This window comes from Patagioenas fasciata, chromosome 5 (assembly GCF_037038585.1).
Source record: "Patagioenas fasciata isolate bPatFas1 chromosome 5, bPatFas1.hap1, whole genome shotgun sequence".
NCBI lineage: Eukaryota > Metazoa > Chordata > Aves > Columbiformes > Columbidae > Patagioenas > Patagioenas fasciata.
Window position 1 is genome coordinate 34,184,443 of NC_092524.1, and position 18,101 is coordinate 34,202,543.

Here is an 18,101-nt window from a genome sequence, read left to right on the forward strand (position 1 = left end):
CGTGTGGCACCGCGCGCTCGGATGCCGGCCTGGGCCTGTGTGCGCGTGCGCTGAGCGGCACTCTGGCGCCACCAGCTCTATGGTCGACCGTTAGCGCCGCGTTTCCGGCGGGCGCGGGGGCTTGTGGGGGATCGTCTGGCGCCTCTTTTCCGCGGCCGTGCTGAGGAGTGGGAGCCGTGATGGTGAGCTGAATCGGGCCGGGGCCCCTCGCACCCCGCACCTGCCCGGGAGGATCGGCACCGCCTGGGCAGCTTTCCCTTACCCCTGGGGCAGGGGGACGGGTGCCGTCGCCGTGGGCGGGAAGGCGCGGCGGGCAGTAGGGCAGGGCCGCGGCTGCGGGCCCGGCGGGCGGCAGCACGTGCTGGCGGCACAGCGGCCTCGCGAAGCGCCGCGCGCCGGGGCCTCCTCGCGTGGGGGTCAGTTACTCTGGGGGTGGAGCTGGGAGGGCGCTCCCGGCCCTGGCGTAGGGCGGGCTCGCCCGGGAGCTCCAGCCGCTTCCCCGGCGCTCTGGGAAGCGCAGCCCGGTCTCGCGAGCGCCGGCTGCGCGGTTCTCTCCGGTGCGTCCGCCTTAAATGGCTGATCGGCGTTAATTGCGGCTGCTTCTGCCCGCGCTGCTTTCCCTGCTCCTCCCCAGCACCTGGGGGAGGGATCTGAGTGGGCTGTTTGAATGGCTTGCTGAAGCACAAAGGCCTACCAGCCACAGCAGTTTGTTGCGTTCACCTAATAAATGTGAATATGCTGAAGCAAGTTTTTGCTCTGTGATGGAAAGACGACTGCTTCTGGGTTTCCAGCAGAGTTCTACATCTGCCTGGCACTTGCTAAAAACCGGTTAGCTTCTACTAGGATGAGTTGCTACAAGGCCTGTCTGTTCTCTTAAATGAAAGGTGATGCTTAAACCACTTCTTCTGCCTATCAGAAGTTACTGAAAGGCATTTAGGTGTGTGCAGGATCCTACTTGTATTTGCATCACTGCGCATCTTATTCTTACAATACTTGTTAATCTTTAATTGTTTAGTCTTTTCAGTAATCAGAGCGGTTTCTGAAGTGCTCTCGAGGAGTTCAGCATTGGTGTAGTATAAACCATGTGGTACCTCATTCAGCATCATACTTAGCAGCAGCCACTACAACAGCGCTTTTAAGGAAAACGCAAGAAAACCCAACATATGCATCAGAATAATAAGAGTTTGTGTTGGGCTCTTCCAGATAACCTGGTCCTAATGCATGAAGATTTATGGATCTTCTCTTGGTTTGGTTTTATTTTTTCTAACAACAAGATCTATACCTATAGGAAAACAGAATAGTTTTTAATCGCACTGATTTTTTGCTCTGTCACCTAGGCACATATTCAGTAGGGCAGGTTCTAGCCAGAGGAAATTGCTCTCAGCCTTCTGAGGTTGTAACTTTCTTGTACTAGTTCTACAATACAGATGGTCCCAATGGCACTAATTTTAATAATTCCAGGCCAGTATCTGGTATGGATATTGTAAAGTGTCTGAAGTGATAAATGGTTTAAAGTCAGAAGCTAAAATAATTTCTGCTGTAAAGTTCTGAAAGAACTGGCTTACATGTCTGGCTCACTGATATTTTTTTCTATGATCTGATTACTGGGATAATTTCAGAATATATACATTCATTTAACACTTAAATGATAGGAGGAATAGCCTGGATATCTACAGGCCAGAAAGCTTAAAATCATTCACCACTGAGATACTGAGAGGCCAAATACAGAATTCACTCAGTTATACAGTTCTGTAACTCCTGGTCAGTTTCATCTGTGCTCTCTTAGGTTTTGTCAAAGACACACAACTTTTTTTTTAATACTGATTTTAGTTGAAAGAGATAAATATGTCTATTTAATCAGACACCACAAATATAGTTTTCAAGACATTCTGATGCTAAAATAACACAGCTTTTTTTAGAACACACTGGCTGAACTGGCTGATACACTTTGTGTGTTCTTGTTAATAAGAGATCCTTAGGCAAATGCTCCCAGGAAATCAGAGCTGCAAGTCTTAGAACCAACCCTTGTCATCAGTGACCAACAAATAAAAATGATGGTGCTGGGAAAAGTATTTTATGATGAAGTTTGGTAGTCATTTGGACTCTGTGGTAAGACAGGCCTGTTCAAGTACAATGCACTTAGGAACAGTGAGATACCAGCCCTGCTTGGGGAATTCCTTTCAAATCTGGTGTCCTCTGGCGTACACCAAAGTGGACTGAAATGGTCTTATCTCCTTTGTATGTTTTTTGTTACAGTGTCTGGTTCTGAATTCCTCTCTTTTTCCATTTATGATTGGGAAAAGTCTTACTGCTTTTGTTTCTCTGTCTTAACTTTTTCCTGGGCTTCTCTGAATCTCCTACCATGTTATTTGAGACAGAATTTAAAGTAATGAAACCTACAGTTATGTATAAAAACGTGTACTGTTTTCTTACACATTTCTTTTAAATCCTAATATTTGCCGTTTTTCTTTTTCATCACTGCATTTGATGGACACTGTACTGGTATCTTCACTGATATGTCCAAAATGCGGGTCAGGGTTTTTTCTATCAGCAGCTGATCAGTTTAAGCCAAATAATATGCTTTGGTGTTTGTTTCAGTGTGTCTTACTCTGCAGTTGCCTCCATGAATATTACATGTTCTGTGCTCATCTCATGTATCAGCATTGAAAATGTCAGATCCAATTAGCAGCACTGGAAATGGTGTTTTGTAGTGTGCTTGCAAACTTTCAGTGCTGTGTAACCTGTTAATTGGATCATAGATAGTGTGCACTTCAGAAATCTTGCTTATTGTTTGCTCAAATTACTTGCTGTAGCCAAGTGAAAAATATTACAGAATTAATGCAAGCTGCAGATTCAAGTCTTTCCTGCAGAAGAACAAGCTTACAGACTCTGACGTTTGGAACAGTTATCTGTGCCATGATTACAGGTTCAGTAGACTCACTGAAGTATGAAAAATCAGTGCATCTGTTTTGTAGGAAATAATCTTGAATACAGAGCAGGGATTTGTTGTATAATTTGTTTTCCCTAAACATTAGATAAATAAATAAAAAAGCTGTTTCTGTTAAATTCTTTAAGGTGAGTCTGACAGTGAAGTTGGACTCCCTCCTTGTTCGTTCTTTAATTATTTTAATTAAAGTCTTACTAACAGCTTGCATTTGGAATAAAATAAGTAAATGCACTAAGGGCATAACTTTCATACATTGGCTTTATAGCTTTGCTTTTGTATTTAAATAAAAATTACTATTTCCGTGGTATTTTTTTCAACACAGTAACTGCTTTACTGGTGATTTTACACATTTTAAAGTTACATAAGGATTGATAAAACTGAATAGAAACAAAAATTATCAACAAAGCTTACATGAATAGTAAATGTTATTTCGAAAGTGTCTGTGTGTCAGGTTTTGCAAGTAACCTGTTCTCTTCATGCTTATTTTGTTTTTGTTTTCAGTCTCACACAATTCTACTTGTCCAGCCCACCAAGAGGCCAGAAGGCAGAACATATGCTGATTATGAATCGGTGAATGAGTGCATGGAAGGTGGGTGCAGATATGGTAGTCAAAAACGGTTGTTAAAACCCTGTTTTTTACATGTTCCCAAAGTTACTTAGTAAGAAAATAAGTTGCTGTTTGTGTTTTCCCAAGGTAATTAAAAAAATGCAAAAATGTCATATGGTTTTAGTTTACTAATGTTTTAGCAGACTAGAAAATAGTTACTCTTTGTTTTAAAACTTTCTTTTTTATGTTAAACATCTATTTTTGATTTAACTAGATTGGACAATATTCAGTCCATGAGGACAAGCAATTTCTTGGTGAGGCCATGAGGCAGGCTTGCCTGAATGCATTTCATTGCAGGATCAGAGCCTAACTCTCTCACTAATTTTTGTTCTAGCCATGTAAAGGAAAGATTGCTGCTGGAAATAATATATAAAATTAAAGTATGTGTGCAGTTGATACATAATTTGCAGCCTCATGGCATGTGTTCCCAAGAAAAAAATCCTGTGTGACTTAGAGAGGCACATAGTAAGCTTGGAAAGAAGACTGAAATACTACCGCTGTATGATTTCAAGGTGAAAGTTTACTTAATGTTAAAAATTCTAATTCCAGGAAGTTTTGCAAGGCAAACAAAAGCATTAGAAAGACCACATAAAGCCTCTGTGCTCATTTGAATATTATTCTCAAATGTATCTAAATTATTTATGGACTAGCTTAGATAAAATGGATTTAAATTAATAGACAGGCTTGTGCTGTCACTCTTACCTCAGTAGCCCTGTGTGACTTTCATCAAGAAAGATCTTTTTTCTGAGATCTGAGTAGCTTTATTTGACATTAGTTCTTCACTTTCTCAGGTGTTTGTACAGTAGGAATTCATGTTGCAATCGCTGTCTTAAAATTTTTAGAAAGATTTTCAGGTTTCTGTTGAAGCTTACAGTATGGAAATTATATCTGTGACAGAATTAAAACTTTTTCCTCTAGATGATGATAAAGCTTCTTTCCGTGCATCTTACCTGATTTTCTCATATTAATATAATGTTTCAATGCAAATAGCTAGAACAGAAGCATTCAGCTCTGCAAAATCTAAGAAGTTTATGTCTCTTATTTTCATGGTAGACATCTCTAAACTTCCCTGATATCTGTAGTTTAATTGCTGAAGAAGTTTCAGCCAATACAGTTGTTGGTTTTTTAAGACTATATTGTTAATCTTGTTTCTCGGTAGGAGTATGTAAAATGTATGAAGAGCATCTGAAGAGAATGAATCCCAACAGTCCATCCATTACATATGATATCAGCCAATTGTTTGACTTCATTGATGACTTGGCAGACCTCAGCTGTCTTGTGTAAGTTCAGTTGTACGAGTCCATTTCAGTGATTTAGAGAAGTCAGAATCTTCCATCTACACTCTTAGATGTTTTCTGTGAAATCTGGTAAGGTTCTGGGTGTTTTTTGCAATAAATGTTTGCAAGGCAGCAGTATTACAGCTGGCATGCCCTGTTGCCCACTCCAATTAACTGTGTTGGAATAAAGTTATCTCTAAAGAAAGCTTAGGAACTGACAGTTCTACTTGGGTTTTCGTCACATTGAAGCTCCCAGCATTTCAGATACTGAAGTCCAACAGTTTAATTCAGCTTCGTATTTTAGTAATGCTAGAATCTGTTTATATTTGGGCTGTATCTGCCTTTGTGCAGTTGGTCTGATTCTTAAGAAGGCAGAATGATTACGGAATTTTACTCAGCTGAGGGCTGTACTGGTACAGCAAAAGTCTACAGAAGTGTGTTGCAGCCAACTGTGTATTTTACTCAAGATACCACAAGATGGAAGTTTCTGAAATCGTGATGAAGTGATTGAGGAACAGATCAATCCCCCGGGGAGCCTTAGCTAATTGTTTAAGTGTTCTTGTGAATATGTTATCTCCAGTTCTCAACTGTGTGTTGTGGGTAAGCAAAGGTGGTCTTGTGTACTTTCCATTCTGACTGCACTGTGAAATTAAAGGCTAAATTTCACTATTCAGAACATAACATTGTAACTAAATCACTTAGTCCAGATCATAAGTATTTCCCATACCATAAATTTCAGGCTAACGGTTTGATATGACAGTGGTATCAACTCTGTGGATATTCTGTAGGAATAAGGATACAAATTTCATATTCACATAACAAAGTCATCGTATTTGGCTTTTGAATCTCAAAATTCTAGAAACTCTTTTTTCAGCCAGTGAGTACCTAGTGTGGACATTCCTGCAGCTGTATTGCTCTGTCAGAAATCCCTGTGTGAGAGTACTTGTGTAGCTGCACAGTGAACAGCCTTTGCCAGTTAATTCCAGTTTATAGTAAAAAAGCTGTTTAAGAAAACCCTGAGCATCAGATAGCTTTCCTTTGCATTCTGATGTACATACAGAATCTGTTACTGATAGTGACTTGTTACAAATGCCATTTACCAAAGTTTTCAGTAGAATAAGTAAAACAGGATTACAGTTTCTGCTGAGTTACCTTGTCCTTAGACATTCTGCCACATTTGATCTTCAGGTGTCATAGTGCTGGGAGGGTGCAGTTTGAAAAATACACTTGGTTTTTGTTTATCTAACAGACTGAAGCTAGCTACTTGCTTTAGGAAGTAGCAACTGCTTTCTAGTACAGTCTTGTGCCTTTTGTAATGAGGGTTGTAAACTCAGTGTCGTGCCAAATTCTACTTCAGCTGTAGAGTTTTCCACCAGATGGCACATGGAGCACATAGTGCACCAGCCATGTTTATGTTCATGGAGATTCCTAAACTACTTGCTATCTGGTCTCACAGTGCAAGATTATGAATGGATTGGGGCAGGGGCAGGAATCCTCTTTCTGAAACTAGTATTTCTTATAGTGCACTGAAACTACTAACTACTACTATATCAATATATACTGAAAGTCTTCCTGTGACCTTCAAACAGTCATGCTGGGTTTTAAATAACAAGGCTTTCTTAGAAACAGTATTCTTGGGTTTTTTTCCTTAAGTAAGCACTGTAAATTCTGGATTGAGTTAACTCTGGATTTTTACTTAGCTTTTTACTAATGGACATCTCACCCTTCTCATCTGGTTAGACATATCTGTACTGAGATTTAAAGACTGACTGCGACTTCAGTAGTTCTTGAAGCATTCGCTAAAAGTACCATCGTAATCAAAAAGCATTTGACTTTTAACGACTGGGGGGAAAGGAGGGCATGAATCTACACAGATAACTTAATGCAGTTTGCTTTCATTTTTTAATCTAATTCTGCTTCAATTCAATAGTGTCTTGAGTAACTGAGTTTTCTGCTTTTCTCAACTGTTCCTACGTAGTGAAGAAAATATGTCTGTAGATTCTTGTTTTCAGTTTGTTTTTTGTGAAGTGTCCTTGTTTGTTAGAATGTAAGCTTGCTGTCACTGGCAGGAATCCTTTGTCATCCATCTATGAGCGTACGTTGGCTCCTGGAAAACTGTGCTTTTATTCATTTTCTCAAAATTTCAGACAAGTGGAACCCTTGAAAACTCACATGAGCACTTGCTTAAAGTAGTGTTAAAGAAGCGTTTGGCTCATTAAGGTAAATTAGATTGTTTCCTGGTAGAACTATTCTTCATTCTGAGCTCCAGAATATTAAGGTTCTCCATTTGTTGTCTCCTGTTAGCAATTATGTTCATGAATTAAAATGTGAAGACGCTGTCATCCAGTCACTCAGTAGTCCTTGGAGCATTTAGTTTTATTTTGGGTTCTTACTGATCTGCTGGGTAACTGTTTTTCAGGAATCAGGATAAATCTCTGTTAAATGTCAATTCCTGTGTACTTCTGGTATAACTATTGCTCTGTACACAACTTTCTGCCTCATACACTTGAGATGCTTAATTGTTTGTGAAGGTTTTCTGGTAGATGTACTACAGAACAGACTGATGTTACATTAATTCTTTTTTTCCTCTCCAGTTACCGTGCTGATACTCAGACATACCAACCGTACAATAAAGACTGGATAAAGGAGAAGATCTACGTCCTCCTCCGCAGGCAGGCTCAGCAAGCAAGCAAATAATGGGGGCACCAGCATTACATGGGGTTGGGGGAGGGCTTGGACAACAGGTGTGTACAGAGTGTAGTAGTGAACGTTTTGTATTATAGTCATCCTGTTGCCATCTTGTTAAACTCTTTAGCCAGGACTGAATGTATTGTTAGAGATGCAAGGATTTTGTTGGATTTGACTTTTTTTCAGTGTAAATGGAGAAGAAAGTGCAACATCTCTAGCAGAGTTTTGTTTTTTTCCTCTGGTTAGCTAATGGTCCCACCTTGTTTGAACCCCTGGGGCTGCTCACATTGTACTTCACCACATTCACTGTATGTGCCCTTCTGTGGGGTTTCCAACATTTAGTTATGTCCTTGAGACAGTCTTCATGGGGAATAAAAAAATACCCTTTAGTTAAACTTTGAGTGCTGAATGTTGTGGTTTTTGCCAGACAACAAATGAAAACTTTCTTGCCTGTTTGCCAAAGAACAGGGCTTGAAAGCTTATGTGGACAGAACCAACAGTTGTTTGCTGCATCACGGAATGGCTGAAATTCTGGCCTGCCAAGTTAATTTCTCTGGCCTAGTCTTGACTACTGTCTTTCCTGGGGATCCTTGGGAAACAAAGCAACCCTCTCACACTTTAAACTTGATCTTTCTACCAGGCATTTTTATTCAGGTAAGTGTGTCTGCTCTGGGATAGGCGATGGCTAAGTACAGGCTGAATGTATCACATCACAGACCCCGTGAATTAGTCTTATTTCCAACCTTCCCCTGATAAGGGAACAGGCAAAGTAAATTGTTTTGATGGGAATCTGCCCCAAACTGCATTTTATCTTTACAAAGGATAAGGACTTAACTGCTTGCACACACCGTAAAATTATATTTGCCCCTGGATATCTGGAATGGTGATGTCTTTGTAATTTTACCTACTGAGAAACTTTGGATTGAAGGATATGTTAGACCAAAAAGTGCAGGAGGTAGAAAGCAAGGCTGGCTTGTTGCTTTGTTCCTTTGTGTGCATTTCCAGGATTCATGAAGGAATGTAATTCTCTCCAGTGGACTTAACTTACTAATAACACATCAGTAGTCTCTGATGGACCTCATAGCAAATGGATCAGCTTAAAAGAACATGAGGTCAACTTGACTGTCTACAGTAGAGCTTTAATGAAGTAGCTTCACTTTAATGAAGTAGCTTCACTTAAGTGATATGTAATAGCTGCTGAAGACTTGGAGACTTCACCACTCGTAGGATTTTTTAGGTTGGAAGAACCACCAGATTTTTCACTTGCATTAGAAAGAGGCAAGAACATTGTGAAGTCGCTGGTTGTGATCTCATAACCAAGTAATGTGCTAGTTCGTGATGCACGGAAAGCAAGGACGCTCCTCAAGATGACTTATTCTCGGAGGAGGGGAATGCTCCAGCTACTTTGCTTTAGAGCATATGAGCAGTTATGTACATTTGCAATTGCTGCTTTGTAAGGGCCAGATTTTACTGGAACTCAGCTGTGTCAGAAACTCAATCCATCAAACTAATAAACTGAAAAATCAACGGTAGCTGGATTACAAATACAAAGTAATTTCCAGCTTCTGTTTTTCAACTACTGTTAAACTGTTAAGTGTCTGCTAGACCCTGGAGAGCATTAAAACATGAATTACAAGTTTTCTGGTTTACCATTATCATAGGGTTGGAGGGAAGGGAGTATTTGAGGGGGCAAGGAGCATAATTTAGCAGTTCTCCAGCAGGAGACAGGTTGTGGCTGAGGCTGGTAACTGGAGAGTCTGAGCCTCACTGGGCATCTTCTGAACCACTCACCTTAGGTACCCACTTTCCCTTGAAATCTGGGAGCGCCAACTTCAGTATTTGCCTCAAGATAAAATGATACATGACATGTACTCACTATTCCTAAACTGCAAGAGTAGATCTGTTGAAATAGAAAATTATCTTAAAGTTCTGCCACGTTAGTCAGTTCTCAGGCTCTCTACACTGAGAGTCTTGTCTGCTGTAGTGTTACTTAGTGTTGGCTGAATATAACGTTCCATTCACAGAAATAGCAGGGGAATTAATTTGCCACTGAAATATGCTGAATGGAGATGTTTGAGTTTGCACAGTACAAGGCATCTCTCTATTCTGACCCATTAATAAATGCTTCAGCCTCACTGTCTGAAAAGGATTGGAGTTAAAGTAAGACCCATCTGGATTTGTTACAGGGAAACATCCTGTTCTGGCAATTAGTTTCCTCGTTACTGTAATCTGAACTATGCCTGTATGAACAGTTTATCTGGATGAGGTTTGTGCAAAGCTCCAATTTATACGTTTTATTCCTACTATTTGTGCTGAGTTTGCATATGACACACAAGCAAAACTCCCATGCTGTATATCCCAGCTCAGTGTCATCCCCGGTGGAATATTAGCAAGGGGTTTGTTATTAATTTTGTATGCACCCTAGTTGATATGCTGCTGTCTTTGTGGTCCTTGCAACCAAGATTGTTACTATGCACTGTTGTCTTAGCCCAGCCATCAGTGATACACACACAGCTTTGCCTTTGTGCCATGTAAGTCAGCAAGACCTGGAGAAGAGACAAATTGGGCTGTGTACTTAGGGGCTGTGTTTCTGGACTCTGCCACTGGCTGACTAACACCTGTATGGCCCAGATTGCTCATGCACCGGAGCTTCCATCTAGTGCATTTGATTGCTGTTCAAACAGCTTCTGCATCACTCTATTTACTGTGCAGGAAACAGCTCTGAAGTTTGAACTACTACCTTTTTAGTTACCCAAAGGGTGGTGTTTCACACACCCCCAACACAAAGCCATTGCCCAGAGGGGCTGGTGAATATCCATCCTGGAAATGTTCAAGACCTGACTAGACACAGCGCTGAGCAACCTGATCTGATTAGAAGACTGACTCTGAGCAGGATTTGACTAGATGACTTCTGGAGCTTTCTTCCATCTTAAGTTATCCATCATCCCATTGGACTCACTACTGGAATGTCCTGTCTAACAAAAAATGGGAAACCTCAGCTTTGAATCCTTACTCTGACCCGTATCATGCAGGCATTTGAATTCGGCATTCCCCAGGCCACCCAGGACAATGCTGCAAATGGCAGGCTAGCAAGTAGTCATGGATGGGTTTGTGTGACACAACGATAGTGTTCACTGGGCTAGAGACAGTGCAACTAATCCCTGGTGACAAAGACAGGGTGCAGAACAGTCATATTTGATCTTGTTCTGATGTTCTCTTTGAATGAAAGAAGGTTCATATGGGACAATGAGGATAATGCCTTGTCATAGAAGTTTTATTTCTGAGAGGTCATCAGACCTGCCACCCAGCAGCCCCCCCCTTCCCCTCCATACACTTGCACACACAAGAAGCCTTTCTAGCCCTCCACAAATTAAAAAAACAAAACAAAACAAAAACAAAAGCCTGTGTAAGAGATGAAAGGCCTCAGAAATCTGTGATGGACTGATAGGGAAAGCTCAAGGACACTACGAAATGCCAGGAGAAGGGAGAACAGGCTGTGCATGACAACAGAGAGAAAAGCAATCGCGCCGATGCCCCTGTCTCCATCCCAACATCCCCTGGCTAATCTCTTTGGGAGGCAAAGGTATCCTAATGCAGTATCCAGGAATGTACTTGCAGGGGGAAGAAGAAAGTCAGCACTACCAGGCCTAGAAATAAACCTTAGTCTGTATTTTATTCTTAGCTACAGCTACTCTCAGGTTCTGAGCAGGAAGGAAATGTGAACAATAAATAAATCTCAATAGAGTAACTTGTTTTCTGAGGGCATTCTTAGCTTGTACATCTATTCAATTGTGACACCGGAATGCAGCAGAAGCACCAAGACATAACCAGAGTGGATTCAAGCCTTCTCTTTGAAGAAGTGCAAGAAGTTCTCAAACCTAGAACTGTTTCTTTTCCATCCCCACCATCTCCAGAAGCTCAGCCAGTTTCAAACCCATGCAGCTTTCCAGAGCACACTTCTCAGCTCATCAACATCCTCCTAGAATCCGGGCCAAGTGAATTTCATTTCAATTTCCATCCACTTTGTGGTAGTAGCATCTTTTTATATTCTTTCTCCAAGTACTTCTGTCCTCATCTCCCAGGAAAGCAATCATTCCCCACCTCAATTTTGCTAAATTAGCAATATGTGATTGGCGGTTTCTTCTTGAACATCAGGTTACTTTATCTTCTGCTCATCTTAGCAGTTTTCTGCGTCTTTTCCTGTCTAAGTTTGTCTTTGATTGAACACAGTTATCATCCTGGGCACCTGCAGCTCTGAACGAAGTTTGCCAGTCTTTCATACTGTGGCAATGATATCTCCATAGTCTTAACCAGGAATGAATCATTTAATGCCTCCTAGAGTTGCATGTGGGTTTTTTGTGTTTACAACACACTTAATTGTTCAGTGATCACTCTGCACCCTCTACCCCTTTCCTCTATCATCTCCAAGTGAAAGCATTCATTATTCATACAAAATGAAACAACTTCACCTAGAAAGACTGAGAAAGAGACACACGAGAATAACCAAACACATGATCTTAATGAGGACACTCAGCTGGGATATTCCAGAGGACTCAAGGTCTGTCTGAAATGAGAACGGGGGCTACATTAACTGCAAAATTGTGCCGCTGTGTTTCTTGGCAGAAAGGCACACAAATTAGGTCAGCTGTAGCTCCAGGAACTATTTCCCTTCTAAAAATCTCAGTGAAAAATAGGCACTTCCCTCCATCTTATACATAATGGATCAATCATCTTGTTAGCATATTGCAAAACCTAGGCAGCTCTCTGCTCGGCACACTGGCTTCTGTCTTATCCTCAGACCCCATTCTTCCTCTGTACAAGAAGCCTGGGCATCTCACTTGGAGCCCCAGAATCCTTCTGTAGGGGAACAGCAGCCAGTAAATTTTTTATCAACCTTCTTCTGTGCACCAAGACACCTCAAATAAAACATTTTAAGCTCCATAAACCTGAGGTATCCATTTAAACTATTTCTGTAGAAAATCCATAAGTACCTCCAGGCATGCTGTCATTAGAAGTTAGAGATCACTTAAATCTAGTTGCAAGGAAAAGGGAGGTCCACCCTCAAAGGTATTTGACTTGTAATTCAGATTGAAAAAATAAAAAACAAACCCTACCTGTGTGACCTGCCTGGGCTCTCTTTTGGCTCCTGGAGTAATATAAGAGCAAAATGCATTTCCCAGCCCAATAGCAGATGAGCAGTTTAATACTGTGCACTTCTATCCAATTCCCCCTTTCCCTCCTCACACTTGCATTGACCTGATAGCTCTTGCCCTACCTCTCATCAAAAACTGATGCTCACCCTATCTAATAATAAGAAGTGCTAATTGGTTAATGCAGAAGATCCTCTGAAAACTGAAACACACCCCTCTTCCTATTTACATAGCTAAGCCCAGTAAAGAGAAATCCACAAATGATTGTTAAACACAAAGATGCCACCCCTGGTTCAGGATGTTGATGCATCAAAAATCACTGAGGGCCCTAGGAGTGTTTTGGGACAGCAGCACCATCTTGGAAGTGCCCTGTTGTTACATTTTCCCCCAGACACTTGGTCTGGATCATTTGCAGAAACAGGTTGATGGACTAGGTGGCTCTTTTATCTCATCAGATACACATAAGCATCCTATGTTGGGGCTTTGTGTTGGATTTTTTAATTCAAGTAATGTTTTCCACAGATGTTTTGCAGGGAAGATGGAAGTGTGTATATAGACCTAAAGCAGATAAGGAGTTTCTCAAATTTTTTTTAGCATATTTTCCACAAGCTTGGTGTTTTGGGTATGGTGCCATGAGAATGAGAAAACTGGAGATTATGTAATTCTAGCAGGTATAGTTGCGGTTTAGGAGCTGTTTACTCACGGGCTTTATGAAGAGCCAGAAAATACTTGCCCTAGAATGCAAATGGTACTACAAATTAATTGAAATATCTACTTCATGGCACTGAGTGTTTTTTAGAGTGACTCTTAACTTGACAGATAACTTTTTTGTAGACTTAAATGCAATTAATAATACTGATTTAGCCGCATCAGTGTTTCTTTGAAGTCTAATACTTCAGCACTCTTGCAATTACTTCTCCAGATGAGTTCTAGGGCTTTGACAATTGCTTGCTGCTGCTATTTTGATCCTATGCCCTGGGAGTATAAACTCAGTTATAAAAACTCCATCCGAGTCCATTTAATGAACTCTGTGTGAATCAGAGCCCTCCAATAAAACCCAATTAGAAATGAGAGCACAGAGAATATTGATCCCCTTAAAACCTTTTACACTTTCAGGATCTGCCTGGTTACCCATTGCTAGAACAGGCACAGAGCCTTTCCTGCCAGCTCCCTTTCATTAGCTTGGTGGGATTATGGTCAGATTAAGACATGATTGAACAGATCAGATGGTGGGGCCCCTGGGGTGTGAGGGAGAGCCCCCAGATAACCCATCTCACGCATGCTCACAGTCCTCTGTGTCAGGTTTTACTACTACCTAATTCAGAGGAAATTTCTGCAACAGTGCTTGTGTCTCCTCTGAGCAACACCAAAAAAAACCCCTTTGAGATTTTGTAATCTGTTTTACTAATGGACATGGTGTCTGGAGGTTCTGAGTTCACAGAGGTCACAGGTGATAGCATTACCATGCACAGCACACCCACGAAAGAGTTCCAGGAACTCCACTAACTTAAGACCTTCAGTCTTATTTGCGATATATTACAGGATAAAGAACCCCTGTGGTGATGAAGCACAAGTTATTCAAATGAGACATTTGAATATGAACTTGAGAAGCATGTATTAAGAAGGAGGTATGGAATCCCAGCCAAAATATAGGGCTCAAAATCAGACGATTTCAAACGCTTTTCCAGGCTATATCCCAGGTGATGTATGGTGTCCAGAAGCCCAGATCCAAAGGGTGTAGTTGTGATTTCAATCATTAGATCTCACACTAGAATCCAAAAAGCCTCTATTCAGCTGTTGTCTGAAGCTGGATTCACCTCAAACATGTATAGCTCAGTCTTCACAGTTCAGGATCTGCTCCAACACCTACCCAGAAGTGCTTTAGTCTCAGCTGTGTTCAGACTATCTCTGTAAGTGCTTAGGTAACTCATAAATAAGGTGTTCCTTGATTTGATAAGCCTTCCCAGAGCACAACCATTGTGAATAAACACAGAAACAAGAGAATAGTCACTGATTTCTCTGTTTCACTAAGCTGTATAGGCCTGTTTGGGGCTGGTAGGGGACTTAGAGGGCAAAACACTGAATGTCTTATGGTGAGGTATGGAATGGAATATCTGAGGATGACCTGCACCAGAAAGAAAGTAATCACAGTTTTCTAGGAGCAGCTGGGGCATTTACATGGCAACAAGGTCCTGCATTCCAGGCACTCCTCCAAAGGCTGTTTATGAACTTGAAATTAAACGGTAACACAATAAAAATGCAAAGTAATTCCTGAAACAATCTCGGGCTCCAGGCCTTATTCCAGGGACAGAAAGCTCTCGAACCACTAGGTTAGAATCATACACGCTTTGTCCAACCTAAGCTTTATTATCATGCAAGGTGTAAAGTACAGCAGGTTTAGCAGTCAGAGCTACGAACAGCTCCTCCTTGAGCAACCCCAATGTCCCAGAGCGTCTGTTCATTCATTAACTTGTTGCACTGGGACAAGGAGGGGAGTGATTCCTGACAGACATATGAGGTGCAGTGAGCAGAGCCCTCCTACGGATTTCCCCTGGCAGGAGGCTCCCCTTGCTGCGGGAAAGCCACTGTAACAGCCCCATGGGGTCCACAGTTCAGTGTGTGTGCTACAGAGGTTCCTGGGTAAAGGGACTGCTGTGACCGTGCTGGCAGCTGCTGCCCCTGACAAGGGCTCTTCAAAGCTGCAAGCAGCCAGCAGTGACCCAGCTGTGTTCTCTGCTGACCTGGGAAAGAGGAGCTGCAAAGGCAGGTTGAAGCCAGCTTTTCTGTCACCCTGCCCCTCACAAACTCAGTGCTAAGCTCATCTCCAATATGACGACCTGGTTTTGGCTGGTGTCAGGTTGGTGTTGTTCACCAACACTTTATTTTTAATAAGATCAAAATGAAGCTGGAAGGAGGGATAAAGGGAAAAGATTTGCAAAAATCCAGAGTCCTCCTCTTTCAGGACAAAGGACTTGTGCTCAAAAGGCTTCCCCAAGCTCTTCAGTATTGGCTCAGAACTTGCAAACACTTGACAAACTCCTGCCAAAAAAGTTTAGAATAAACAGAGGTGATGTGTGACACATTAAATATTTCTAATGAGCATCAGGTGTTTGCAGGGGAAAATGGCTCCTCGTCTTAGATATGGTAATTATTTTAAAGATCTATTTAGCATTTAGATTGCTCGGGGGGAAAAGAGCTTGGAGCAGCTGATTGCCTTGAAGAATGCTCTGGTATTAAGTGGGTCTCTTTGAACGTTGCTTTCATCTACTCAGACAGAAAGCAGAGCCGACACTTCAGCTTTGGATAATTAGAAGGACCCTGACATCATGTGGTTGTCCTTGTCAACAGCATTATAAGGCACAGGCTCTAGTTAAAAAACAAAACAAAAAAACACACAACAAATCTCACGCAATAGCATTTAAGAGAATTAAAATACAAAATATTAACTGTGCTGTACTGAAGCCTTGAGAAGAGCTGCAAAAGAACAAGCCTGAACATTTGTACTCTGTAATTTAACCCCAAGCATAAGACCCTTCGGTATGGTTTTAGACTTAGCTACATCTGTTGCATTTTTAATGCCCGTTTTCATCAAGAGATATTTATGGCTGCAGCATCATTGGCTTTCACGGGCTGAGGAATTTGGACTAAAAAAAATTCCTGGAGGTGAAAGCTCCCATGAAAATGCCAGATGTGGCAGGAGTTAAGAGCAACTGCTGATCAAGGGACCAAACTTTCCCTCAGGGCAGCTGAGTATCTCAGCCCACAGCCAGGCTGCACTGTGCACTGGTTTAAAACTCTTCAGGGCCAGCCAAAAGGACAGAGTAGCTCGCAAGCCTAATACACCAAGCTGAGTAAAGCCAGCAATTTGGAATCAAGCCTCTGCTACAATTTGCTACTTTTCCTCAAAAATCTGAGAAATTACCAAGAAATAATGATTTCTGCCTCCAAGAGGCCCTTCCTGCCTGAGTTGCTGAAACACCATGTACATGCTTCCTGCCCTGCAGCATGTTCAGGAGCAAAGACAGTCCAGAAGATATAACGAAGCCCATATAGCTAAGCCTTCATCTACACAGCAGCTGTCATTGAGCTGATTTTAATGGGGAGAAGTATCAGTGTATTGAGCAGTATTACAGATGAATGACATGAGATAGTGTAGTTGTTACAAATCAAGGGAATGTATCCTGTCAGCAATGACTGACCTAAGGATATGCAAGCAGTGGACCAGTACACGATCACTCTGCTCTTTAGACAAAGATAAGAGTGATTTAAGGAACTCCTTATCAGGAGCTGCAGTTTGAACATCCTGGAACATGCATAATTAGTTACGTTTATTTAACATATATCTCGAGACTGTCAGATAGTGTCCCTTGGATGAACTTTGCTCATTATAAACTCATTATAATACTAAAAATCACACCCACAGGTCAAAAGACCCCTACAGGTGAAGACACCCACAGGTGAAGACCCTAACCCATGAGTATGCCTAGTACAAGAAAATGATTGTGTAACCACATGTAGACTACAATGTAGACTGCTACCAATCCTGGAAAGGGGGTGAAAATGTGGGGAGGTGCTAACCAAAATCTAAAGTATAAATGATGTAATTACTGTGAAGAAGGCATGCTCGTTTTGTGGTTCTAACACCCGACATTGCACAATCTTGTAATAAAATGATAGTTCAACTCTGTGTGTATGATTGGCGCATTGCACATTGGGTAAAGAACCTTGATTTTTGGATAACATTTTCTTGTGACCCAGATGGGACACGCTGACTGCCTTGCCCAGTTTGTCTTGCTGTGTTTGCTGGGGAGCAGGACACTGTGTGGACTCCAGCACACACCAACCTTTTGATTCGGAACTCCAGCAGTTCCCGCTCCACGGCAGGGTGGTAAGTGACACAACGGCGCAATGCCATAGAGATGTCAAAAACAGAGGGTTACAAAGAGGACTGGTGAGTAGGTAAATCTGTTTCTGGATTCTCTGTGTAGCTCTGCACGTCATTCCGTTGAAGGATAGCAGCAGGGGCTTAAGTGTCTACAGGCAAATGCAAGAAAAGAGATAAGTATTGTCTTCCTTGAATAGCCAAGTGTATGAAGCCCTGCTTAAATAAATTTTTCTTAGGAAACAATTATAACATGGGCTCAGCCTCCTCTACAGATTCACCCCCTTGTTCCACTTTAGGATGCATCCCAAAAAAACAGAATACATTAGTCGTGGATTTCCTAAATAATGAGATGGGGTGACATTCAAGCTCTGTTAAATACTTCCTTTACTACTGAAGAAAAGAGGTTAGTATTAGAAAGAGCCAGGCAGGAGAATGAATGGCGAAATTCCAGCAGTGTTCCCGAACAGTACACGCCTAAAGCAGAGTCAGAGTGGGATCTGAGTATGAGTACAGAGAGAACAATGATTAAACAGTATCAACAATTGAT

General features: G+C 41.6%; 1 protein-coding gene across 1 annotated transcript; it reads left to right on the plus strand.

Moving 5' to 3' along the window:
• Positions 1–30: 30 nt before the first annotated feature.
• On the plus strand, positions 31–7,914 carry ERH (ERH mRNA splicing and mitosis factor). Its single transcript, XM_065839129.2, has 4 exons — positions 31–182; positions 3,449–3,536; positions 4,714–4,834; positions 7,426–7,914. The coding sequence occupies exons 1-4, from the start codon at positions 180–182 to the stop codon at positions 7,526–7,528; spliced, it is 315 nt and encodes a 104-aa protein (XP_065695201.1). The 5' UTR covers positions 31–179; the 3' UTR covers positions 7,529–7,914.
• The last annotated feature ends 10,187 nt before the right edge of the window (positions 7,915–18,101 follow it).

Bases quoted from the DNA above. Each gene is read 5' to 3' on its own strand.
- ERH (XM_065839129.2), top strand. The intron at 3,537-4,713 runs GTGGGTGCAGAT...GTTTCTCGGTAG, and splicing joins GGTGAATGAGTGCATGGAAG to GAGTATGTAAAATGTATGAA. The intron at 4,835-7,425 runs GTAAGTTCAGTT...TTTCCTCTCCAG, and splicing joins GCAGACCTCAGCTGTCTTGT to TTACCGTGCTGATACTCAGA.